Source organism: Tetrao urogallus (genome assembly GCF_951394365.1).
Source record: "Tetrao urogallus genome assembly, chromosome: 9".
Taxonomy (NCBI): Eukaryota; Metazoa; Chordata; class Aves; order Galliformes; family Phasianidae; genus Tetrao; species Tetrao urogallus.
In genome coordinates, this window is record NC_136822.1 from 3,158,692 (window position 1) to 3,177,777 (window position 19,086).

The 19,086-nt window shown below is 46.7% G+C and overlaps 1 protein-coding gene across 3 annotated transcripts; it reads left to right on the top strand.

Moving 5' to 3' along the window:
* Positions 1 to 96: 96 nt before the first annotated feature.
* Positions 97 to 17,869, top strand: CEP63 (centrosomal protein 63; the record flags this gene model as incomplete). Of its 3 annotated transcripts, none has more annotated exons than XM_079539745.1 (14): positions 97 to 158; positions 1,633 to 1,810; positions 2,913 to 3,008; positions 5,141 to 5,266; positions 6,139 to 6,252; positions 8,948 to 9,181; positions 9,381 to 9,526; positions 10,264 to 10,392; positions 11,035 to 11,149; positions 12,708 to 12,905; positions 13,300 to 13,386; positions 14,222 to 14,427; positions 14,972 to 15,278; positions 17,711 to 17,869. In XM_079539745.1, 14 exons carry the CDS (start codon positions 97 to 99, stop codon positions 17,867 to 17,869), a joined length of 2,157 nt encoding a protein of 718 aa, XP_079395871.1. The 3 variants fall into 3 exon arrangements, with proteins under 3 accessions (XP_079395871.1, XP_079395872.1, XP_079395873.1); XM_079539746.1 differs by having other exon boundaries at positions 97 to 140; XM_079539747.1 differs by lacking the exon at positions 8,948 to 9,181 and having other exon boundaries at positions 97 to 140.
* Positions 17,870 to 19,086: the final 1,217 nt, after the last annotated feature.

Here is a 19,086-nt window from a genome sequence, read left to right on the forward strand (position 1 = left end):
TCTGCCCGCTTCTCGTGGCGTTGTGCCTTTTCCCCACCTTTCCCCTCCCGCTGCTTTGCGTGCTTTCCCCGCTGCTGAATCCACCGGCGCTGGGGGATGGAGGCTCTGCTGGCGGGAATGCAGAGGAATGGCCAGGGGAGGTACGTATGCACGAGTGCGTGCCAGTCCTTTACAACGCTCTCCCTGTAGGGCTTCCTTCTTATGCTCTACGCGAGCCACCCTTCTGCCAGGCTTCCTGGTGTCAGTGAGGCCCTTGGTGTTCATCTGGTACCTCCTGCAGGCAGGCGGTGCAGCACGCAGTGGCCGCAGCACCGTGGCTGCTTCGGCACTTTGCAGCGATCCCTCGCCGCTTTGCAGCCCGTAGTGTTAGCATCTCCGTGTTTCGCAACTCTAAAAACATTACCCGTTTATTTTCCCCCTCTTGCCTTGTAGCATCAGGAATGACGCTAAGTAGCAGTGTGAATAAATACTATTCTTAAGAGCCCAGTGAGGTTAATGAGACGTGTTTGTATTGAGAGCGCCTGGCTGCTTCCTGCTTGTGCTGGAGCTGCAGGCACCCATTTGTCCCTGAGGCACCCTTAGGTGAAGGCCTCTGGACTTGGAGATCCCAGAGAGAGGCTGCGGTGCCAGTAATGGAATAACAGTGCTTTATTTATACACGAAACCAAAGACACTGACACCATTTTCATTGTTATCTTTGAGAATGTGACTCAGTGCTGCATCTTCTACAGCTAACTGGCTGCATAAATGCAGTCTAGACATAGCTGTGTATCAGCAGATGCTGAGAAGGAAATGTTCTTGCTGTGCATAATAGCTGCTAATTTTTGGTTAACTCGCAGGCCAGGGTGAACTTCCAATTTAACTGATTTTGGCTGCTGTAAGAGCTACTTCTTTCCCTATAGAAAAACTGTCAGCTTGTGAAGTCTGCGTATGCTCTGGGGGAGCAGAGAAATTTCAATCCCTTAACCTATTGATTTCCACTCCTTTCCAGAGCCTTCCATTTGACAGCCAAATTAAAGGGGTGAAGATCATCATGGAGTTCACAGCCCTCCAGGGCTGTATCTTGCAAGCCTTAATATTGTCCCTAGCTTAGCACTTGTGAAGTTTTACAGGAGTTGGTTGAATTGGCTTCAATAATTACTGCACCAAATTAGAAGCTGCAGCATCGCGAGGGAGTGTGCTCTCCCCAATGGATCAAGGATGTTTTATTCTTCATTATCATGTTGTCATCCAACCCCCTCCACTTAGGGGTTTGTCTGCATTAGTGATACACCTTTGTTTTCGGGAGCTGGGAGGTTTCTCTGATGACTGAAAGTGGGTATAAAATGCCCGTGCCTGGAGAGCAATTAGGGGCAATGCAAAAGATGGGCAGAATGTGTTGTGGTTTACTTGGGTAATGCAAGGCAAAGGGACCAGTGGTCATGGGGGCTTGCTGTGACATTAGAAGACAAAGCACACGACATGTGTGGGGCCATTTCTTCTGTCTGTGGTTTCCAAAGCATGCCCTGTTGGTCACTGCCAAGTTTAGGTCTCTGCCCGGTGATGTTCCACACCAATCACTGGCATCACTGGTGTGGGGATGCAGGGCCTCTGTGCTCCTCTTTGTGACCTGAAGCTCGCTCCCTTCCACAGTGGGTTCCTGACGTCCTGTGAAGCTGAGCTGCAGGAGCTGATGAAGCAGATTGACATCATGGTGGCTCACAAGAAGGCGGAATGGGAGGGACAGACCCAGGCGCTGGAAGCTTGCTTGGGTGTTCGAGAGCAGGAACTTTCCTCTGCCAGGGCTGCGCTGGAGGAAAAGCATAAAGAGGTACAGAAAGGCTGCACGTGAACTTCAGAGTTTGCTGACTATTTCATCAGTTTTGAGTTAGGTTTTTTTTGCTGTTTCATAGAATCATAGAATGGCCTGGGCTGCAAAGGCCCATAATGATCATCATTTTCAACCCCCTGCTGTGTGCAGGTCACCAACCAGCAGCCCAGGCTGCCCAGAGCCACATCCAGCCTGGCCTTGAATGCCTGCAGGGATGGGGCATCCACAGCCTCCTTGGGCAGCCTGTCCCAGTGCCTCACCACCCTGTGTGAAAAATGTCCTTCTCTTTGTGTTTGCTTAAATGTCAAGCCGAAGCAAAGAGTTAAGATCAGCAAATACCTGTGCTAAGTAAGGCAGGAGCTTCCTGTGGTACGTTTTACCACCAGAAGTGAGCACTGATTTCAAAATTGTGCATTATGGTTAAAAGCACTGCTGCAGTATATTCATACTCTTGGTTTATTCATATGAATTTTCACTGATGATTTCTTCTGATTTTACTGTGCTGCCTGTTTATTGGCTCACTGTGTTCTGGACCTGCATTTAGAAAGGTGACTACTTTGGGTCGTGGATGGGAGAAGGGAAAAGGGTGAGGGGAAAAAAGAAGGGGATTGAAAGGATTTGGATCAAGAGAAGGGAAGTCTTTCCCAAGAATTTCAAAGCACTGTTTCTTTCTTTGTCCATGCGTTATTTGGAATCTCTGCTTCATCTAACTATGGTAAGAGAATGACATGGCCATCTCTTCTCCTGGTAGGTAGTTTGAAATCATAATGGATGTTTATAATAAACATTTTGATGAAAATGACAAAGAAAAGCAACCTCTTGGAGCAAGGCAAAAGTGTCAGCTTCATCTCAATAAGTGGAAAGAGGCACTGGTTGAAAACACGAGGCCAGAACTGAGGCAGTTCTCATCCCAGCCAACCAGAGATGTGGACATAAGCTAAATTTGTTTCAAAAGAACTGACCCCACCTTGGGAAACTGGGACCTCTTAACATTCATTTACCACTTCCACTTCTACTTATGAAATGAAGACTAATCCCTCTATTTTACAGCCAGTGAAATCTGTCTGCGTTCTGTTCATCCGCTTTTTAATTCTTGGTTCAGGTTGGCAAGTTACGGCAGCAGCTGGAAGACATGGAAACAGCCAAACAGGACTTGGTTAGGGAATACGAGCAGCAGCTGAAGAAGTTTCAAGAGGAGGTAAGTTTCAAAAAGGGAAGGTTGGTTTTTAGATCCCAGTCGATATGTGATCAGGTAGGTGAAATGCTTGGCATCGTTGCCGTTGCTTAAGTGTCATGGTTTTAAAGCTTCCCATTCTTTTGGTGCTTGTGTTCTTACGGAAGAGAGCACTGAGCACAAAGTGATGTTTTTGTGCTTTGCTGGCCCTATTTTTGGCACATCAGGGGAACGTGGTGACGAAGAAATCTGCAGGAATAAGAATATGTTCTAAGTTGCAGTTTTCATACGTTAGACATCTGCAGAGGTTTAGTGCAAAAACTTCCTCTGTTTGCCAAGCGTAGTCACCACAGTGCTTGTATGGAAGTTGCTATGGGTACAGGCAGCAGCAGTTTGCTCCTTCAGCACTTCCTTAAATTAAAATGGGTGGTGGTGGTGGAACCAGCCTTGATTCTATGGAGAAACTGAGATCAGATCGGAATGCAGCCTCGTCATCATTTTGCTTCCACTGAGTGTGATTTTGTTTGGAGGGGCCTCTGTTCTCTCAAAGCGAATCAGTCTTAAAAACCAAAACAACCTAAGAATGCTCGGAGAATAATTTGAAAAAAGTGATGTCAGAGCTTCCATCTCAACAAGCTCTGTTCCTCAAGGTGGTACACGCACCGTGTCCTGCAGGTGGAACAGCAGCATTCCATGTTGGTGCCTTCATTCTGCCTGTCTCCGCTTGCTTGTCAGAAGCAGTGAGTTAAGAGGCATGAGCAGCCAGCAGAGCACTGACCTTTTCTCCCTGGAGAGTTCAGCTTGGTTCATGCTCACTGTAAGCCATAACTTAAATTAATTTGGTAGCCTCAGCTTTGGTGACAGAAGGCATCTGTCCTCATTTACAACACCTTCCTGCTCAGTGTGATTAACAGGAGATGTTCCCACTGAAATAGTGGATAGGCTGCAGAGCAAGGCTAAGGTGCTTTGGCCAGATCAGTCTAAATTGCAGTGGCTAGAATATAGTGTGTGTCTTGTGGTTAAAATTGCTGTGCACTTGTGTTTTACCCATGAAGTATTCATGCAGATGGCATTAAGCTGCACTATTCCTTAGTCTGTAGTTAGTACTAATTGGGGAAATTGTTTCTATCTCAGTTTACCATCGTTACCAGTAAAATTACAGGTACAGTGTCCACCTGTCTGAGATTGCTGAAAGAATAAACCAGTGCTTGTGATCTCCTGACTCGTTTGGCAAAACACGTTCTGTCCATTCCCAATGAATGTGCTTAAGCACCTTGCTGACTCAGGACCCTGGAGAACCTTTCCTGACCACTGTGTGGTCATGAGGTCTTGATTGAGATGTCAGTTCTCCATTGGTTCCCAAGTTGGGGATGATGTCTTCTGAGGTTCATAGTGACCGTTTGGAAACTTAGCTTGTTTAAATAGTTGAGTTGGGGAGCTCAACAGATGGAGAAATATGTGGAAGTTGCAAGTGATGGTTTGCACAGAGGGTCATTTAAGTGTTGGTTGTTTTTTCCTCATTTGTGCTTCTGATAAGAGTTTAGCATTCTAGCAGTAGGTGTAGGAGTGTTATTTTCTGTTGGCATTTTCCACTTATTGTGAAATACGTCGTGTATCTAAGGAGAGGATGACAGATGAAGTAGTGCTGATATTATGTATAATGACAATTCTCAAATCTTCCTTCTCCTGCCGAGTGGGAGAGTTCCAGTTCTCACCTGAGCTTCGCTTTGACCTCAAAGAATGTAGAACTGCCCCTCTGTTTGGCACCAGGAGATGGACCTCAGGTTCTGCTGCTGCTACACACTTGGAGCCACCTGTAGAGAGAGGAGATGCCACGTTAACAGCTACATATAGACCTCCATCTTCTCAATATTTCAGTCATGCTCCCATTGTGATAAGACAGAGGTCTAATTGGAGCTGCTGATGTCATGACTTAAGCGTGGCATCCTGCTCCTCTTATACAACTCAGCGTATTTTGTGATCCTATCAGTATAATAGGCTCATTATACAAATAGAAATCTTCATTTGCAAGCTGTGTGGCCTTGATTGGGGGAATTGTTTGCGTGAAGCTATTTTGTTTGCCTTCCTTCAGTGTGCTGTTTAATTCCTGCCCGCTGGCCTTGAACAAAGTTGCCCTTTTCACTGAATTCTTGCAGTTGGCTAGGCTGAGAAGAAGCTATGAGAAGCTGCAGAAGAAACAGCTGAGAGATGCTAGAGAAGAGGCCAACAAGAGGCAAGGGGACGACCAGTTTGAAATGAGCCGACTGAGCAGGAAGCTGGAGGTAGGTGATGGGGAAGCAGCTGCTAATTGGTTCATATGTATGAGCTGACTTTTGGGCTTCACTATTTTGGGTGATTCTATTCAGACAACTAGGAATTGTGAATCCTGGTCCAGAGAGATTCACCTACTGTCTTGGTGAAGCTCTCCTCAATTGCTTGTGTCGTAAAGAGTATTTCCTGCACTGGAGCCTCTAAGTACACAGGGTAAACTATTTTGCAGTTCTTATTCTTCAGTTTTGAGTAAAAGGAAGAAAGTGCTGGAAGAGCAATTAATTGTGTGAGTGGAATGAATTCCCGTGTGGTGAGGCTGTCATCTCACTTCTTGGAGGGAGGAGGAGCTACAAACAAAACTTCTTCTCAGCCATGTCTTGTCCTTTAATCTCCCTGCTGTGCTGGGCTTCACCAGGCTCCATTTTTCTCCAGTGTACCTCTAGACAAGGCTAACAGAGGCATGGGTAAGATGTAGCATCCACTTGCTGGAGCTGAGGATAGCATTGGAGCTCTGCAGTTAGTGGTTGCCAGTGATTCCAGTGATGGCCTGTTTTGCAAAGTCAGTCTGTGTTGCTAAACGTCTGACAGCAAACCCAAGTGACGAGCTGTGAGCCTTTTAGCACTTAACGTCTGTAAACAGCCATAATTGACACTGATATTTTAAGTTGGGAGGGAGGGAAACGCAGCACTGAGCACAGTGTGAGAGGGGTTTTGTGCTGCTGAGACGGTGCATCAGATGGCTGGTTAATGGTTTCCCTGCTGCGAGGGAAGGTGTGTGAGGATGTGGAAGGGAGGGAGAGCAAACATGGGTACGAGCTGGGAGGGGGCAACCTTGTCAGCTGTGTGGATGTGCTGCTCTGAGCCATCCCTGCTGTCCTTGCAGGAGTTCCGTCAAAAATCACTTGACTGGGAGAAGCAGCGTTTGCTCTACCAGCAGCAGGTGGCATCACTGGAAGCACAGAGGAAGGCTTTGGCTGAGCAGTCTGAGCTCATTCAGGTACGGTTAATATGTGCTGAAAGTTTCTGTTCTGTTTGTGCAGCAGGTGGGAGGGCAGGGAGGGGGGAAGAGACTAATGAAATCTCTCAGGCTCGAATCCAGTTTAGGTTGCCATTGAAATGACTTTTAATGTCCCAATGGAATAAGCTTTTCGTGTCTAAGTGCTGTGTGGAAAAAAGATCTGGAGGCTGTCAACAGAAGTTAGGTAAACCTCTTGCTGCTCTCACTCCCCCACTCCAATTAGCAGAGAAGACCGTAGGATGGAGCTTTCCCTGAGAGCCAGAGACCACAGCATATGATGTTTGAAAGCAGCTGCTCCATCAGGTTGTTTAGTTTGAAGCTGTTTACCTGCCAGTAGCTAAAAATGTACCTTCTGTGTCCAGCTCAGAGCACGGGGTTGAAAAACAGCCTTCCCCAATGGCAAATACTTCCACAAAGTGCAGAATTAACAGCATTTTTCAGTCCTGTTCCTTTCCTTTCTTTTTCATCTCCTGGAGACAAGGAATAGTGGGGCTGCTGTCCCTGAAAAGCTGGTTGTTGGGTGAGTTAGTGGTGCTGCAGCAGAGCCAGGTGAACTGACTGAGAGCACAGCTATGCCATCACACTGCCACAATCACAGCAGGCACTGATAAGAACCTCTTGCTGGGGGCTTCACACTTAATGGGCTGCTGAGCTGCTCTTGAGTGGGAGCTCCTGTGAGGGGGATGTGTGTGATGGCAGGGCTGAAGCTGGGCTCTGACAGGGGCTTTGTGAGAGGCTGACAGCAGCAGATCTACAATGCAGAGTCACTGAGCAGAAGGTCTTGCTGCTCTGCTGTCTTTGTGTCATTGATAGCTCAATTGTCTGAGAGCAGATGTGTCCTTGGAGTGTGGGCTGCTATCGTGGAGCACAGAGGAACCGACTGCTTAGCAGAAGAGCAGAAATTTGGGGTGGTTTTTCCTTAGCAGTATAGGTAAGTTAGGTGCACTGTCCCTATGAGCAGACTGCCTGAGCCCTCCATTTCTTTGAAAATCCCAGTGTGAAAATACTCCATTCTTCTCTGGGATGTTTCAGTGCATTTTTGTATGTCTGGCTGCTTTCTGGCATGAGGTCAAGCTGAGATCTGCGACCACGGAGCACTTCCCATCTTTCACCTGGCTTTCCTCACACCTGTCATTGCTGCCTATGGCAGTGGCAGGTAGGGCTGAGCACCTCCATGCAATACACACAGTCCTCCAAGTCCACGGGGTAACCTTGATTTCTGTGCTGTCCTGTGCCTGGAAAGGAGGGCTTGCTGAAGTGTCTCCTTAATGCAGAAATAAATGCTCAGGTCGTGTGCCACGGCGTCTCGTTGGGCTGTGTGCTGAACTCTTGCCCCTTCTTGATTACGTTTTCTGTCATGACTATTCAAATAATGAAAAGGCTGTAATCCAAATTATACCACAGCCTTCTAAAGGCGGTGCTCCTGCAGTCTGCTCAGCTGTGAGGCATTGTGTGTCAGACAAGGGGCGATTCTGAAGCCAGCAGGAGTTGCTGCTCTTAGGTATGGGGAGGAAAGGACCACTCCAATATTTTGTTTCAGCCTTTAGAAATTATAAGGTACTGTACAAAAAGGGAATAGGCAAAGGGAATAATTCTTAGAGCTGGCTTATTACGTTTCCCCAGTCAGCTCTGTGGAAAGAAATGCCATGAAATAAAGCATTGTGCTTGTAAATAATACTGCATGCATTGTTTGCTAGTCAGGCATTCCTTGTAACTATGATTTTTTTTTTTTTGTCTGCCATTAAAACAATGAAACATTCAAAGTGAGCATTGAAGCAAGCTGTCAGAAGGATGTATTTTATTGCATAAAGCAAAGCATAATTAGTGGTTGCACCCAGTTCAGGGTTTCATCTGCTTGGTGGGGCTTTTTTCCTCCCTGTGCACCAGGAATTGCTTTCTGACCTGGTGTGGAGGTAATGACTGGGTCATCTTGTGCGTCGTCTCCAGGGAGACCTCATTGTGGCCTTCCAATACTTGAAGAGAGTGTATAAACAAGAGAGGGAGCAGCTGTTTATGAGGGTGGGTAGTGATAGGACAAGGGGGAATGGTGTTAAACTGAGACAGGGGAGGTTTAGGTTGGAGATTAGGAGGAAGTTTTTTCACACAGAGGGTGTTGAGGCACTGGAACAGGTTGCCCAAGGAGGCTGTGGATGCCCCATCCCTGCAGGCATTCAAGGCCAGGCTGGATGTGGCTCTGGGCAGCCTGGGCTGCTGGTTGGTGACCTGCACACAGCAGGGGGCTGGAAGTAGATGATCACTGTGGTCCTTTTCAACCCAAGCCATTCTATGATATTTGCAAACCTTCTGTGCTGGTGCAGCCTTAGGTTAATGGGCAGAAAACAACAAGCAGTTTGTCCTTAGCTCATGGTTGAACAGCGTGGGTGATTTGTGATCCTCTTTCCAGAGACCCTCTTTGAACCCCTTTTGGAATCAGAGGGGCCCCTTGGGTTTTTTGTTCTATCTACCTTCAGAAGCTTTCCCTGCCTCGTGGCCCTGGAGCACTGCTTCCCTAATTCCCTGGAGGGCAGACAGTCAGGCTTCCTGTAAAAGTGTGACTTGTTGCTCCAAGAAACAGACGCCATTTCTGCACAGAGGTTTGGTGTGCTGTAATATCTATAATTTTGCCTCAATACCTTTGTACAAATATGAAATGCAAGCCACTTGCTGTTAGCAGAGTCAGCTTGCCAGTCGGAAGCAGATTCTGGAGTCGATGGAGCTGGCGAGCCGATCAGAAATCCAGCACTTAACCAGCAAGCTGGAGAGAGCCAACGATGCTGTCTGTGCCAACGAGCTGGAGGTGGAGAGGCTTAACATGAGGGTGGATGATCTGACTGAAAACAATCGCATGATTCTGGAAGACCAGCAGAGAGTTGAAGAAGAACTGAGGCAATCCAAGAAAATGCTCGAGGTCAGTGAAGGAATTGTTGAGAAGCTGAATGTAAAGCAGTGAGCCTTTGTAAAGTTCCTGATTCACCTCAAAGATGCCTCTGTAGCCATGTGGTGCTCTGCAGTGCTTGCAAGGGTTCCTTAAAAATCTGTTCAGCATCTCATAACAGCAAACCAATCTACAACAAACCCTGCAGCAGCCATTTCTTCCTCTTGTGCAGGTGTTACAGGATGAGAAGATGGAGCTCAGAGCCACCTTGCAGTCTCAGGAGGATTTCATTGACAGCTCCAAGCTGCACCAGGAGCAATTGCAAAAAGAGCTGGCCAGGGTGACTGAAACTCTTCACACAAAGGAAATCCTCATCAGGTAGCATTCATGCTTTTGCTCTCGTGTCCAGATGCGTATGTCAGGTTCTCCCACTGAGGACAGAAGCAGCATTTCATAGAGTTGGATCTGTATTGCTTGATGCCCAGCATAGTGCACTGATGCTTTTCACAAGTGCTGTGCTTCCTCACAGCATTTGGTAAATTGCATTGCTCTTGAAATCTACTGACTCTCAGTGAAGTGTTTAGAAAGAATTAGCTTTCTACCCCATGAGGTTCCTGGGGGCAGCATGGTGATATTAAGCATGGTTTCTGGTTTTTTTTATGTGCAGGCCTTTTGTCCATTTCACCTGAGTGCTGGGGCACTTTCAGGACTTGACACTGAGCTTAGGAATGTCTGTGAAAGTTCTCACTGAATGAATGATGAAACATTAGGGCCTGGGTGAGGTGACCTCATAGGTGAGAAAATCACCTCGCTTTCACCTTTTGCACTGGCAGTATGCAGAGTGCAGAGAGTTCCAGTGGCTGTGTCAACACCTGGTGCTGTGTGCTCCCCAACAGTTGCATCATTGCTTGCAAATGTTTGCTGGGTGGCTGCTAACGGCAGCAAAACTGTCTGCTTCAGGGAGACCAACATCAAAACACGGCGCACATCACGTACTCACAGTGCACGCCGGTGTTCCTGAGTGTTAGGCTTTGTGGACTTTTCAGGTAATTCAATGGAAATTGAATCAGGCATAATGTTTTTGTATTGAATTTAGATTTCCTGTTTCTGCTTAGGGCCTTGGAGGAACGCTTGCAGGAGAAGCAGTTGTCTTCTCCAGGGCTGGAGCATGTACTCCTGCAGCTGGATGTTGCCCAGGAGAAGGAGCAGCAGTTGCAGGCAGAGGTGACTCACCTGGAGGACAGGTAGCAGTCTGCTCGCTTCCCCCAGCTCTGCAATGAAACCTGGATAACAATGTAATGCCCATGTTTTGTATTCATCAGGTTCAGCAGTCTCTCTGATTTTTTTTTTTTTTTTTTTTTTTTTTTGTAGGCTTATTTAAAATATCAAAGGGCGAAAGAAATCAAATGCTATTCATTTTGGAGTTTAATAGTGAGACTGTTTTGCTAATTGGCTGGCTGCTTTTCACTGCATGCTGTGGGTGTTTTCAGGGTTTTGGCTTGCTTAGGCTTAGCACCTTCATTTGTAATAGGTTATGGATTCTTTGTCAGGCAGCTTGTAAGAACCTGATCTAAACCCGTGAAATAAGAATTAGAAGCGAGTTTTCCTCTTTGAGTTGGTGGTTTTCAGGCAGATGTTTGCATGGGAAGCTGGTAATCTCATTATGACAAAGAAACATATGAGAAACCACTGTATCTATTAAATCAGCATCCCCATCCCTTTTAAAAGGATTTTGGTACACAAGCCCAAAGGATTGCGAGGGAACGTCTGGGTTAGAGTCCAGTTTCAGTTATGACATGAGAGACTGCTTGGGAGATCAAAGTTTCTCCCGACCATGTTCTCCTTCTTGGGGTATTCTAACCTGTAGTTTTACATTTGGCACCCAGCCTGGTGTCTTCAAATGCAAGGTGTGTACAACTGAGCGAAGAGCTGGCTGAGAGTATCAAAGAGCTGCAGTCAATGGAAGAGCACCGTACCGAGTCAAAGGCGGAGATTAAAAAGGTAATATCACTTTGTTCCTGGAGAGTGGGAAAGGCACTCGTGGAGTCAGCAGTTCCCTGTGAGCATCGTGTGCCTCAAAGAGGCTGCAGCGCTCTGTTAGCAAAGCGCGGATGGGAGCCAAGGCCAGGGGTGATGTGGAGGCAGGGACGTGGGGAGGGTAGGGAACAGATCTGGCCGAGGGGAGATGGAGAGGTTTCACAAGTTTTCGTGCATGGCTGTGCAGGTTGCTTTGTGTAAGCTGGATGTTCTCAAACTGATGCTGGAGGGGCAACTGTGCAAAGTCAGGCCCGGAATACTGAGCTTAAGCCTTCTGCAGGCTCTGGACTAGAAGAGGAGCAGGGAAGAAATATGTTCCGCTGTAACGCATCCCATCCTACTTGAGCTATGGCTTCAAATTATCTTCTTGTTTGTGTGTGAATTGAGGAGCTGGGACTTGAGCAAAACCTTGGTTTTGTGGAAGTCTTTCATCCCTTGTTCTGAATGTGCAGAGGTGCAGATCCTGCCTGAGATGTGTGCTTGGAACATTCACCCAATTGATTAATCTTCTACAAGCGGTGAAGAGCAAAGAGATTTGTTACAGTTGTTCTGTTCTATCTGCTTGGGAGGCATTGAGGTGGCATGGACACAAATCACCATGTGGTATTTACATGGATCTCTGCAGAGATCATCTGCTTCAGTTTTCTAAAGTAATTGTAATTCTCAGCAGAATCCTGGAGGTTTGGGTGCTGGGTATTTCTGGTTGGTGGTGTAGAATATTAGGGAAGAAATTACACTGTGTTGTCGTTCTGTTACAGCACTGAATAAGCATTTGGTGTTCCTACCAGAGTGGTGTATGCAATTTAGGTCTAGTATCTCAAAAGGGATTTAATAAAACAAGAGATGGAAAAAGATGACCAGAAGGATGGTGTGGTTCTTATACAAGGAGCCAAATGGAATAGGACTTACCAAACTGGAAAAGAGATAAATGAGATTGAATGTACTAAAAATAAAGCCATGCTTATCATGTGGAACATAAATAGAGAATGATTATTCTCTCATAATACGGGGACTAGTGGTCATCAAATGGAGTTAGGAAAACAAAGAGGTGTATTTTTACCCTGTGCATAGCTAGCTTGTGGACGTTTGCCAAGGGCAGCTTTAGTTGCTACAAGCTACTATTGAATCAAAAGCATTTGGACAAATTCAAATAAGAAAGGTCAAGCCAAGGCTATTTAAAGATATCATCTCTGCCTTAGGAAGGCAGCATGGCAGACTGCTCATCTGTGTTATGAAAGTGTTACTGCATGTCCCCAGGGAGGGTCCTGGGCCTTTGGTTGCGGAATGGTTGGCTCAGGGGACTGCGATTTCATTGACTGGGGGGCTGCTCAGTCTTCCACAGCGTGCAGCCTTGTTTATGGTATGGAAAGGGACTGAGATGAAGTGGCTCTCAGTCAGGAAGGACATGCATGTGCAAAGGGGTTTTTGCATAGAGCTTTTTGCTTTCCGCCGCTTCGACTCTATGTCACCGTGCCCAACGCTTTCCCTGTTTTGCTGAAACATCTTTTAAATCTTCCTCCAGCTGAAAGAGCAGCTCTCTCAGGCTGAACAAATTCACAGAGGTGAGCTGGAAGGGATGAGAAAGGAGATCTCGAGGTTGACACAGGAATTACACCAGAGGGACATCACCATTGCCTCTGCAGGCGGCTCCACGTCAGACCTAGAACAGCGGCTGAGGATGGAGATTGAAAGAGCAGAGAGGAAAGCAGTGGAGCACAGGGTAAAAGCAGCCAAAGGCTTGTGTGCTGTCTCCTCAAGGAATCTGAGGGCTTGTAATGCTGCCCTGCTGTGTTCATAATTCCTTTCTGTCTGCAGCCTTTAAGCAAAGACGTTGAGAGCCTTCTGGTGAGATCTTCTGAGTGGTGGTGGATCTGTCTTTTCAAACCTGTGACAGGCAGCCCTACTGAGTTCTTTGAGATTGCTCACATTAAATAGGTCTGGATGATGGCATCTTTGGAAGCTAAATGAATGAGCGTGCACGGTTACTTGCTTGGTACTCCCTGTGCTGGTGCAGGAATAATGGCTGAAAGTGTGCTTTTTACTTGAATGGAGGGTGGGAAATGTGCACATGACGTTCTTTTTCTGAGCTGTTGTTTGCCTCTGTGTTTCTTTAGGTGATTCTAGTGCAGCTGGAGACCTTAAAGCTGGAGAACCGTCACCTCTCGGAGATGCTGGAAAAGGTGGAGCTGGGTTTGCTGGAGGTACACGTAGGGTGGAAAGCATTGTGGTTCCCCAACCTGGGAGCAGTCGTTCTCTTGGCCCAGACCTCTCACTGTGCACTTTCGGTGCACTTCTGATTCGTGCCTGTCTACCTCAAGAATTCAATTCTGAATCTCTGGTGTCCTTCTGAGCTACAGGCTGTAACCACTCAGGACCTCGTAATTTCTGGGATGAGAGTGTGTCCCTTGCCCTCCTGCTGGGAGGCCTTTTGCTAAAGGGATAGAAGTAAGGCAACGATACCACGTGGCCTAGGAAGGAGAAGGTGGGGAGCAAGCTGTTCACAGAGAGAGTGGTTATTTCTCAGCAGCAGCTAAACCAGTGGGGTATGTGTTTCCCCCACACCCCTAGGAAGTACCTGGTACAGCTTGCTGTTCTTCTGTCTGGGTTGCTGCTCAGGCTGAGGCAATTTGTTGGGGTGTCACCTGAGTTTTCCCAGCCTAGGCTGACAGTTTCCATCATAACAAAGTGAGAGAACCCTGGAAATACAGCTGGGAGAGTACTCAAGGCCATGTATCTGCCTCTGGACTTGGATAATGAGTGAGAACTACATCTGAATAACTCATATTTTCATGACTTTTTAAAAGCATCAGCCAGCAACGATAGGGATTTCCTTTCCTAGGCAGATGAACATATTGTCTCAGTGCAGACACAATAAGGCCTTTATAATTGATTAGCTCTTATGAAAGCTGTGAAAACTTTGCCAGTCAAAAATGGGATTATAGAATATGCTTTAAAGAATCACTTGCCAGACTTTGCTCTGGATTTGTCTATGATATCTTGCAAAAGCTACGTTCTACATCAGCCCTTCTCTGTTAGGGAAAAGATGCCACCCTGAGAGCACTCAGTGAAGATTATGTCTTGGAATTAAACAAATTAAAATCAGAGAACCAGCAGCTGAAGAAGGATCTATCAGAGGCCAGGGAGAAACTGGATCTCACGACCCAGGTCTGCCAGAGTCAGCCTGAGGGCACTGCTCAGTGGTTGCAAAGTGAAGAGCATGAGCCCAGGGATGTGCAGAACAGGTGAGTGTTGCATCACCCACAGATGCTGTTTCCTTACCGTGAAGGAGAACAGAAGGAATGGAGGTGTGTGGGATCTTAATGATATGCTTTATGAAGAGCATCTTCCTCCAGCACGTAGTATACAGGGAGGAACAAAAAGGACTGTTTTGGAATCTGCCTTTATGCTTGAAGTAGTGCAGTAGCATTTAGTCCCAGCTGTTTTGCATTCTGCAAAGCCAGCTAGTATTTGACTGCCTGTGTTGTAGATAGAAAAGCAGTATGTGCTGGTTTCAGTGCTGTTTGGCACAGTTGGCTGTGCTCTTCTCCTTTCTAGGATGTGTGCATATGGGAGTTTTTGGTATCTGCAGTAGCAGGAGAGTGAGGGAATTCCCTGGTGACTGGATGTGCATCAGGGGGTTCTATGGAAATGAGAGAGAGCTCTGACAATCCAAACTGCCTGTCAGTAAACTCTGTGTTAAGTGTTACTGCTGTCCAAGTTCTTGCTGAAATTCAGCTGTTAAGAGGCAAACTGTCGATCAGTTGAGTTTTCACACCTGCCTTGTAGGACAACTCAGGAATCACAGCATAAACAGGATGAACAAACAGAGAAAATACATCACAAGCCTGACGAGACTACTCAGCATCATCAGAGATGGAAGATCCAGCCTTTACCTGCTGAAATGGGAGCTGTGATCCCCGAAGCTGCTGAGCTACCCACCCAGATCAGTAGGAAGATCTGCGTGGAGTCACCCACCCCTGCTCCGGGTGCCTTCCATGGAACAGATTCTTTGGTCCTTGTGCTGGATGATGGCAAAGATTTTCCAGATGGAGCATCCAAGCAGTCAAATCACGAACAAGAATCTGTACCTTTGGTAAGCAGTTCTATAGAAGCATTTTGCCATTCAACTACTGGCAATGGAACTGAGTTCTGCTATGGCAAAAGGAGACAGATCTGTCTGTGTGGTGTGTGGTTCTGCAAGCGTATGTCAAACCTAAAACAGGGAGGAGAAAGCACTGCTAGATGGGTAAGACTTGGACAAGGGGAGTCTTGTAATTATTGGTCAGAACTCTCTAGGGAGAGGTTTTGTTTGTTACAATCACTGAGCAAGTTCCAGAATCTCATGATTCTCCCTGTAGTAGTGCTGTATATCAGTGTGCACCACGGCCTGCTTCGTTGCTTCAGAATTCTGCTTGAGCTTTTGGTTTGGGACCACATTACAGTGAATTTGGTTCCTCTGAATGGGACTGCAGTAGTCGGCATGTTGCATTTTGCACCATTTATGTCGGCTGATAAGTGAACCTGGAAGAAGTGCTTCATTGCACAAGCAGAGGTTGTTATTTTCCCAGTCAGTGATCTTTCTAGCAGGAAGCAGTATTTGCACCTTCTCCATCCTCTTAATGCAGCTCAGCTGCTGAAGCATTTGTGCACCATACAGGAAACCTGGGCTTGATCACTTCTTGCCTGAGGTATTTAAGACCATATATCTCAATGCCTGCTGTGATTACCAGCCTGCAGACTGACTGGGACAGAGAAGAGTTGGGGGGAGGTAGCAGTGGGACACCAGGACTGATTGTATGCTGGAATTTGTCAAAGCAGGGCTGTGGTATGGGAAGGGCTGAAGCCTGAGTACTGGTCCTTGCTCCAGATGTGTGGCCATGAGCAGTCTGTAAAGATTTCTTTCCCCCTGGCTGTGTACTTTAAGCTGTGACAACAGCTATTTTTAATTTATGGGGAACCCAAAGTAGAGTCTGTGAGGCTCATGCATGGGTAAGAGGAGGCTTGTTGAGTCTGTAGGATCTTGTTGAGACCAAAAATAGGTCTTAATTGTTTCAAGGCTGAAACTGATGGTGGGTATGCTCAGAAAATAAATGTTAGGAGCTGAGAGAATTGTAAATTCTGAACAGAAGCTCTTCAGGTTGCAGAATAAGGATTGAAGTGCAAACAGCTCTACTTCAGACCTTGAGGAGCCCTAGGGGCTGATACTTAGTAGAAGGGAATGTGTTGCGTTTTGCTCAGTATGGTCTGAAAGGGAGAAAGAAAGTTTCTGAGGAAGCACAGATGTTTCAGCTGGTGATAACTGGGACTCCCTGCTGGTGGTCAGGCACCTGTGTCTTTAAATCAGTTCCTTTAACCTCAAGAGAGGAGGCTTTGTGGGGCAAGGGAGGCTGGCTTGTTATTTGCAGCCTTTTTTCTGTTTCTCTTTGTTCCTGCTTGTTGATAGAAGGCCAGAAAGCCATGGGACTCCAGGGCTGGGGAATAACCAGTTACATTGTCTTGCCGGGACACCCAGGCAAGTTTTCTGTAATGGGAAGCAGCCCTGTTGTAATTCACCTGCCTGCCCCGATGCAGGAAGCTTCTCTTCAACCCTTTATTTGAGCTTAGCTTACAGTGTTATTTTTGTGTAAGTTCAGAAGTTGTGGGTAAGTGATATGAGTGGCAGGAACAATAATTGACTGTGAAGGAAAGAATCTAGAATAGTTCATTGCTAGTTGAATGGAAGTGGAGTTTGGTGAGCTGCCATGGGAGTTTGGCTGTGCTTCCCTTTGGGATTGCAGTAGAAAGTCATTAATACAGAACAAAAGGAAGCAGAGACTCCTGGTGCTTGCCCAGTCTGGCAGTTCCTTCTCTTCTCGGGAGCCCCTGTTGTGAGGTGATGCTGCATAGGGTGATTTTTATGAAGACAAGGAGCAAAATGCAGACTTCAGTGAGTCAGAGTTGGTGCTGGAAGAGTGAGCGGGTCCTTCTGGGTTTGTAGTGCCACGGAATCACAGAATGGCCCGGGTTGGAAGGGACCTCAAGCATCGCGAATCTCCAACTCTCCTGCCACGGGCACCAACCTCCCCATTTATTACTAGACCAGGCTGCCCAGGGCCCCATCCAACCTGGCCTTGAACACCTCTGGGGAGGGGGCAGAGAGTTTTGTGCCCTCCTCTAGAATTGTACTGTGACAGCATAAACCTTCTTGTTATCTTCAGTGGAGGGGCTGGTGACAGAAGTGAAAGTCCAGTTTCTAAAGGTAAGCAGCCAATTCCTAACAATCCTCCTCCTGGGGTCACGGTTTCCCCCCATGAAGAGCAACAGATGGGAAGGCTGTTTCTGTTCCACTCCAGCTCCCAGTGCTTTAATGTGGGGAGCAACTGAGATGGAGGAGTTAGCAATGATACCAGTCTGAATCCGAAGTGATTGCATAGAAATGATGCAGGCCCTTAGAGGGGGCTTTTTAGTTAGGTGACTTGCTGGTTGGCAGTGTTTCTGATTGGAAGCTGAAATAACAAAATACCCGCTGTCCCTTTCTCTCTTCAGTGCCCCTTGCCTACGTCTTCAGTTGGCTCAGTAGCTGCCCGATACCTGGAAGAGGAAGAACTGAGATCCCAGCACATCCTGGAATGCCTGGATGCTCACATAGAGGAACTGAAAAAAGAGAGTGAAAAGATAGTGAGACACTTTGGACACCAGGAATGACATTTCCTCAAGTGCACTCAGTTGGAGCACTGCTTTCCTTGCATGGTTTCAAACTGCAGCAGAGGGAGGTACCTGCAAAGCAATTGCTGTTGGAGCTTGAGGAGCTGAGTCAGCAGGCTGGATGCTGGGAAGAACATGTGCAGGAATGCCCTGCATCAGATCAGAAAGGAAATGTGCCCCCACCACATGTTGGTCAGCTTCCAAGGGCTAGAAGGCTGTGGGAGAGATGCATGTTTGTGCACCCACCTGCAAAGACTTCATGTTGTTTTTAAAAGCGAAGCATTTGCTAAATCTAATGTAAAGCATTTTATGTGTATTTGATACATGTAAAAGCATTGAAATAAAGCAAAGTGGAAAAACATTCCTTTTCTTCTTCCTGCGAATTTACATAGTAAAGGTTTTGGCTCATCTTGCATTCTCATTGGGAACTTTGATGAACAATTTAGACAGTTTTTTCCATCCTTTCCCTCAAGTCATGTTCTTCAAGAAGCAAGAAATAGAATTCCTCTTCCTTTGGGCCACCCGCATTTTCCCCAGTTATTTTTCCCTTACTGGAATTTATTATTATTATTTCCTGGTTCATCTTCTGCTCTTTGCTGTTTGTATGATATCTGGCTTCTTTATCTTGCTCGTGTGCTGCTTGAAGTACTGCAAGATAACTGAAAAGTGAATAGCTGTATTCTGATTTTGGTTGCAGCTCCTACAAAAGAAAGAACAGTGGTTGGAAGTGACAATGAAACTGAATGCGAGAGGAGCACAGAAGTGAGTGAGATCCATCTGTCCAGCAGAGGTAATTGCAGCTGCCATGGGCTGCTATCAGCCTGTTGCAATCCAGGCTGTGCCTTGGACACTTTCCAGTCAGGTTGAATTGCAGCACTGGAATACATCTAAGATCTGTTCCTTGAGTCCTTGCTCAACAAATTGAGTGAGAGAACTTGTTTACTGTGGAGTTGCCTTTCTTCTAGAGAGGTGTACTGCAACTCTTCCCATAGCTGAGCCTTTACAACCTCTGCATGGACAAACGTAGGCACAGAAGCATCCCTCACTTTCCAGTTCTTTTCCATTGGGTTTGGCAGATGTGTTCAGCAAGGTGATGCCTGCAGGCGGGCTGCAGCCTTCCTGACATGCCAAAACTGGGCCAGTGCCTTGCTGGGCAGTTCTGCATTCCAGAATTGGAAAGGTGGAGGACTTCTGAATCAACACGTCCTTTTATTTTG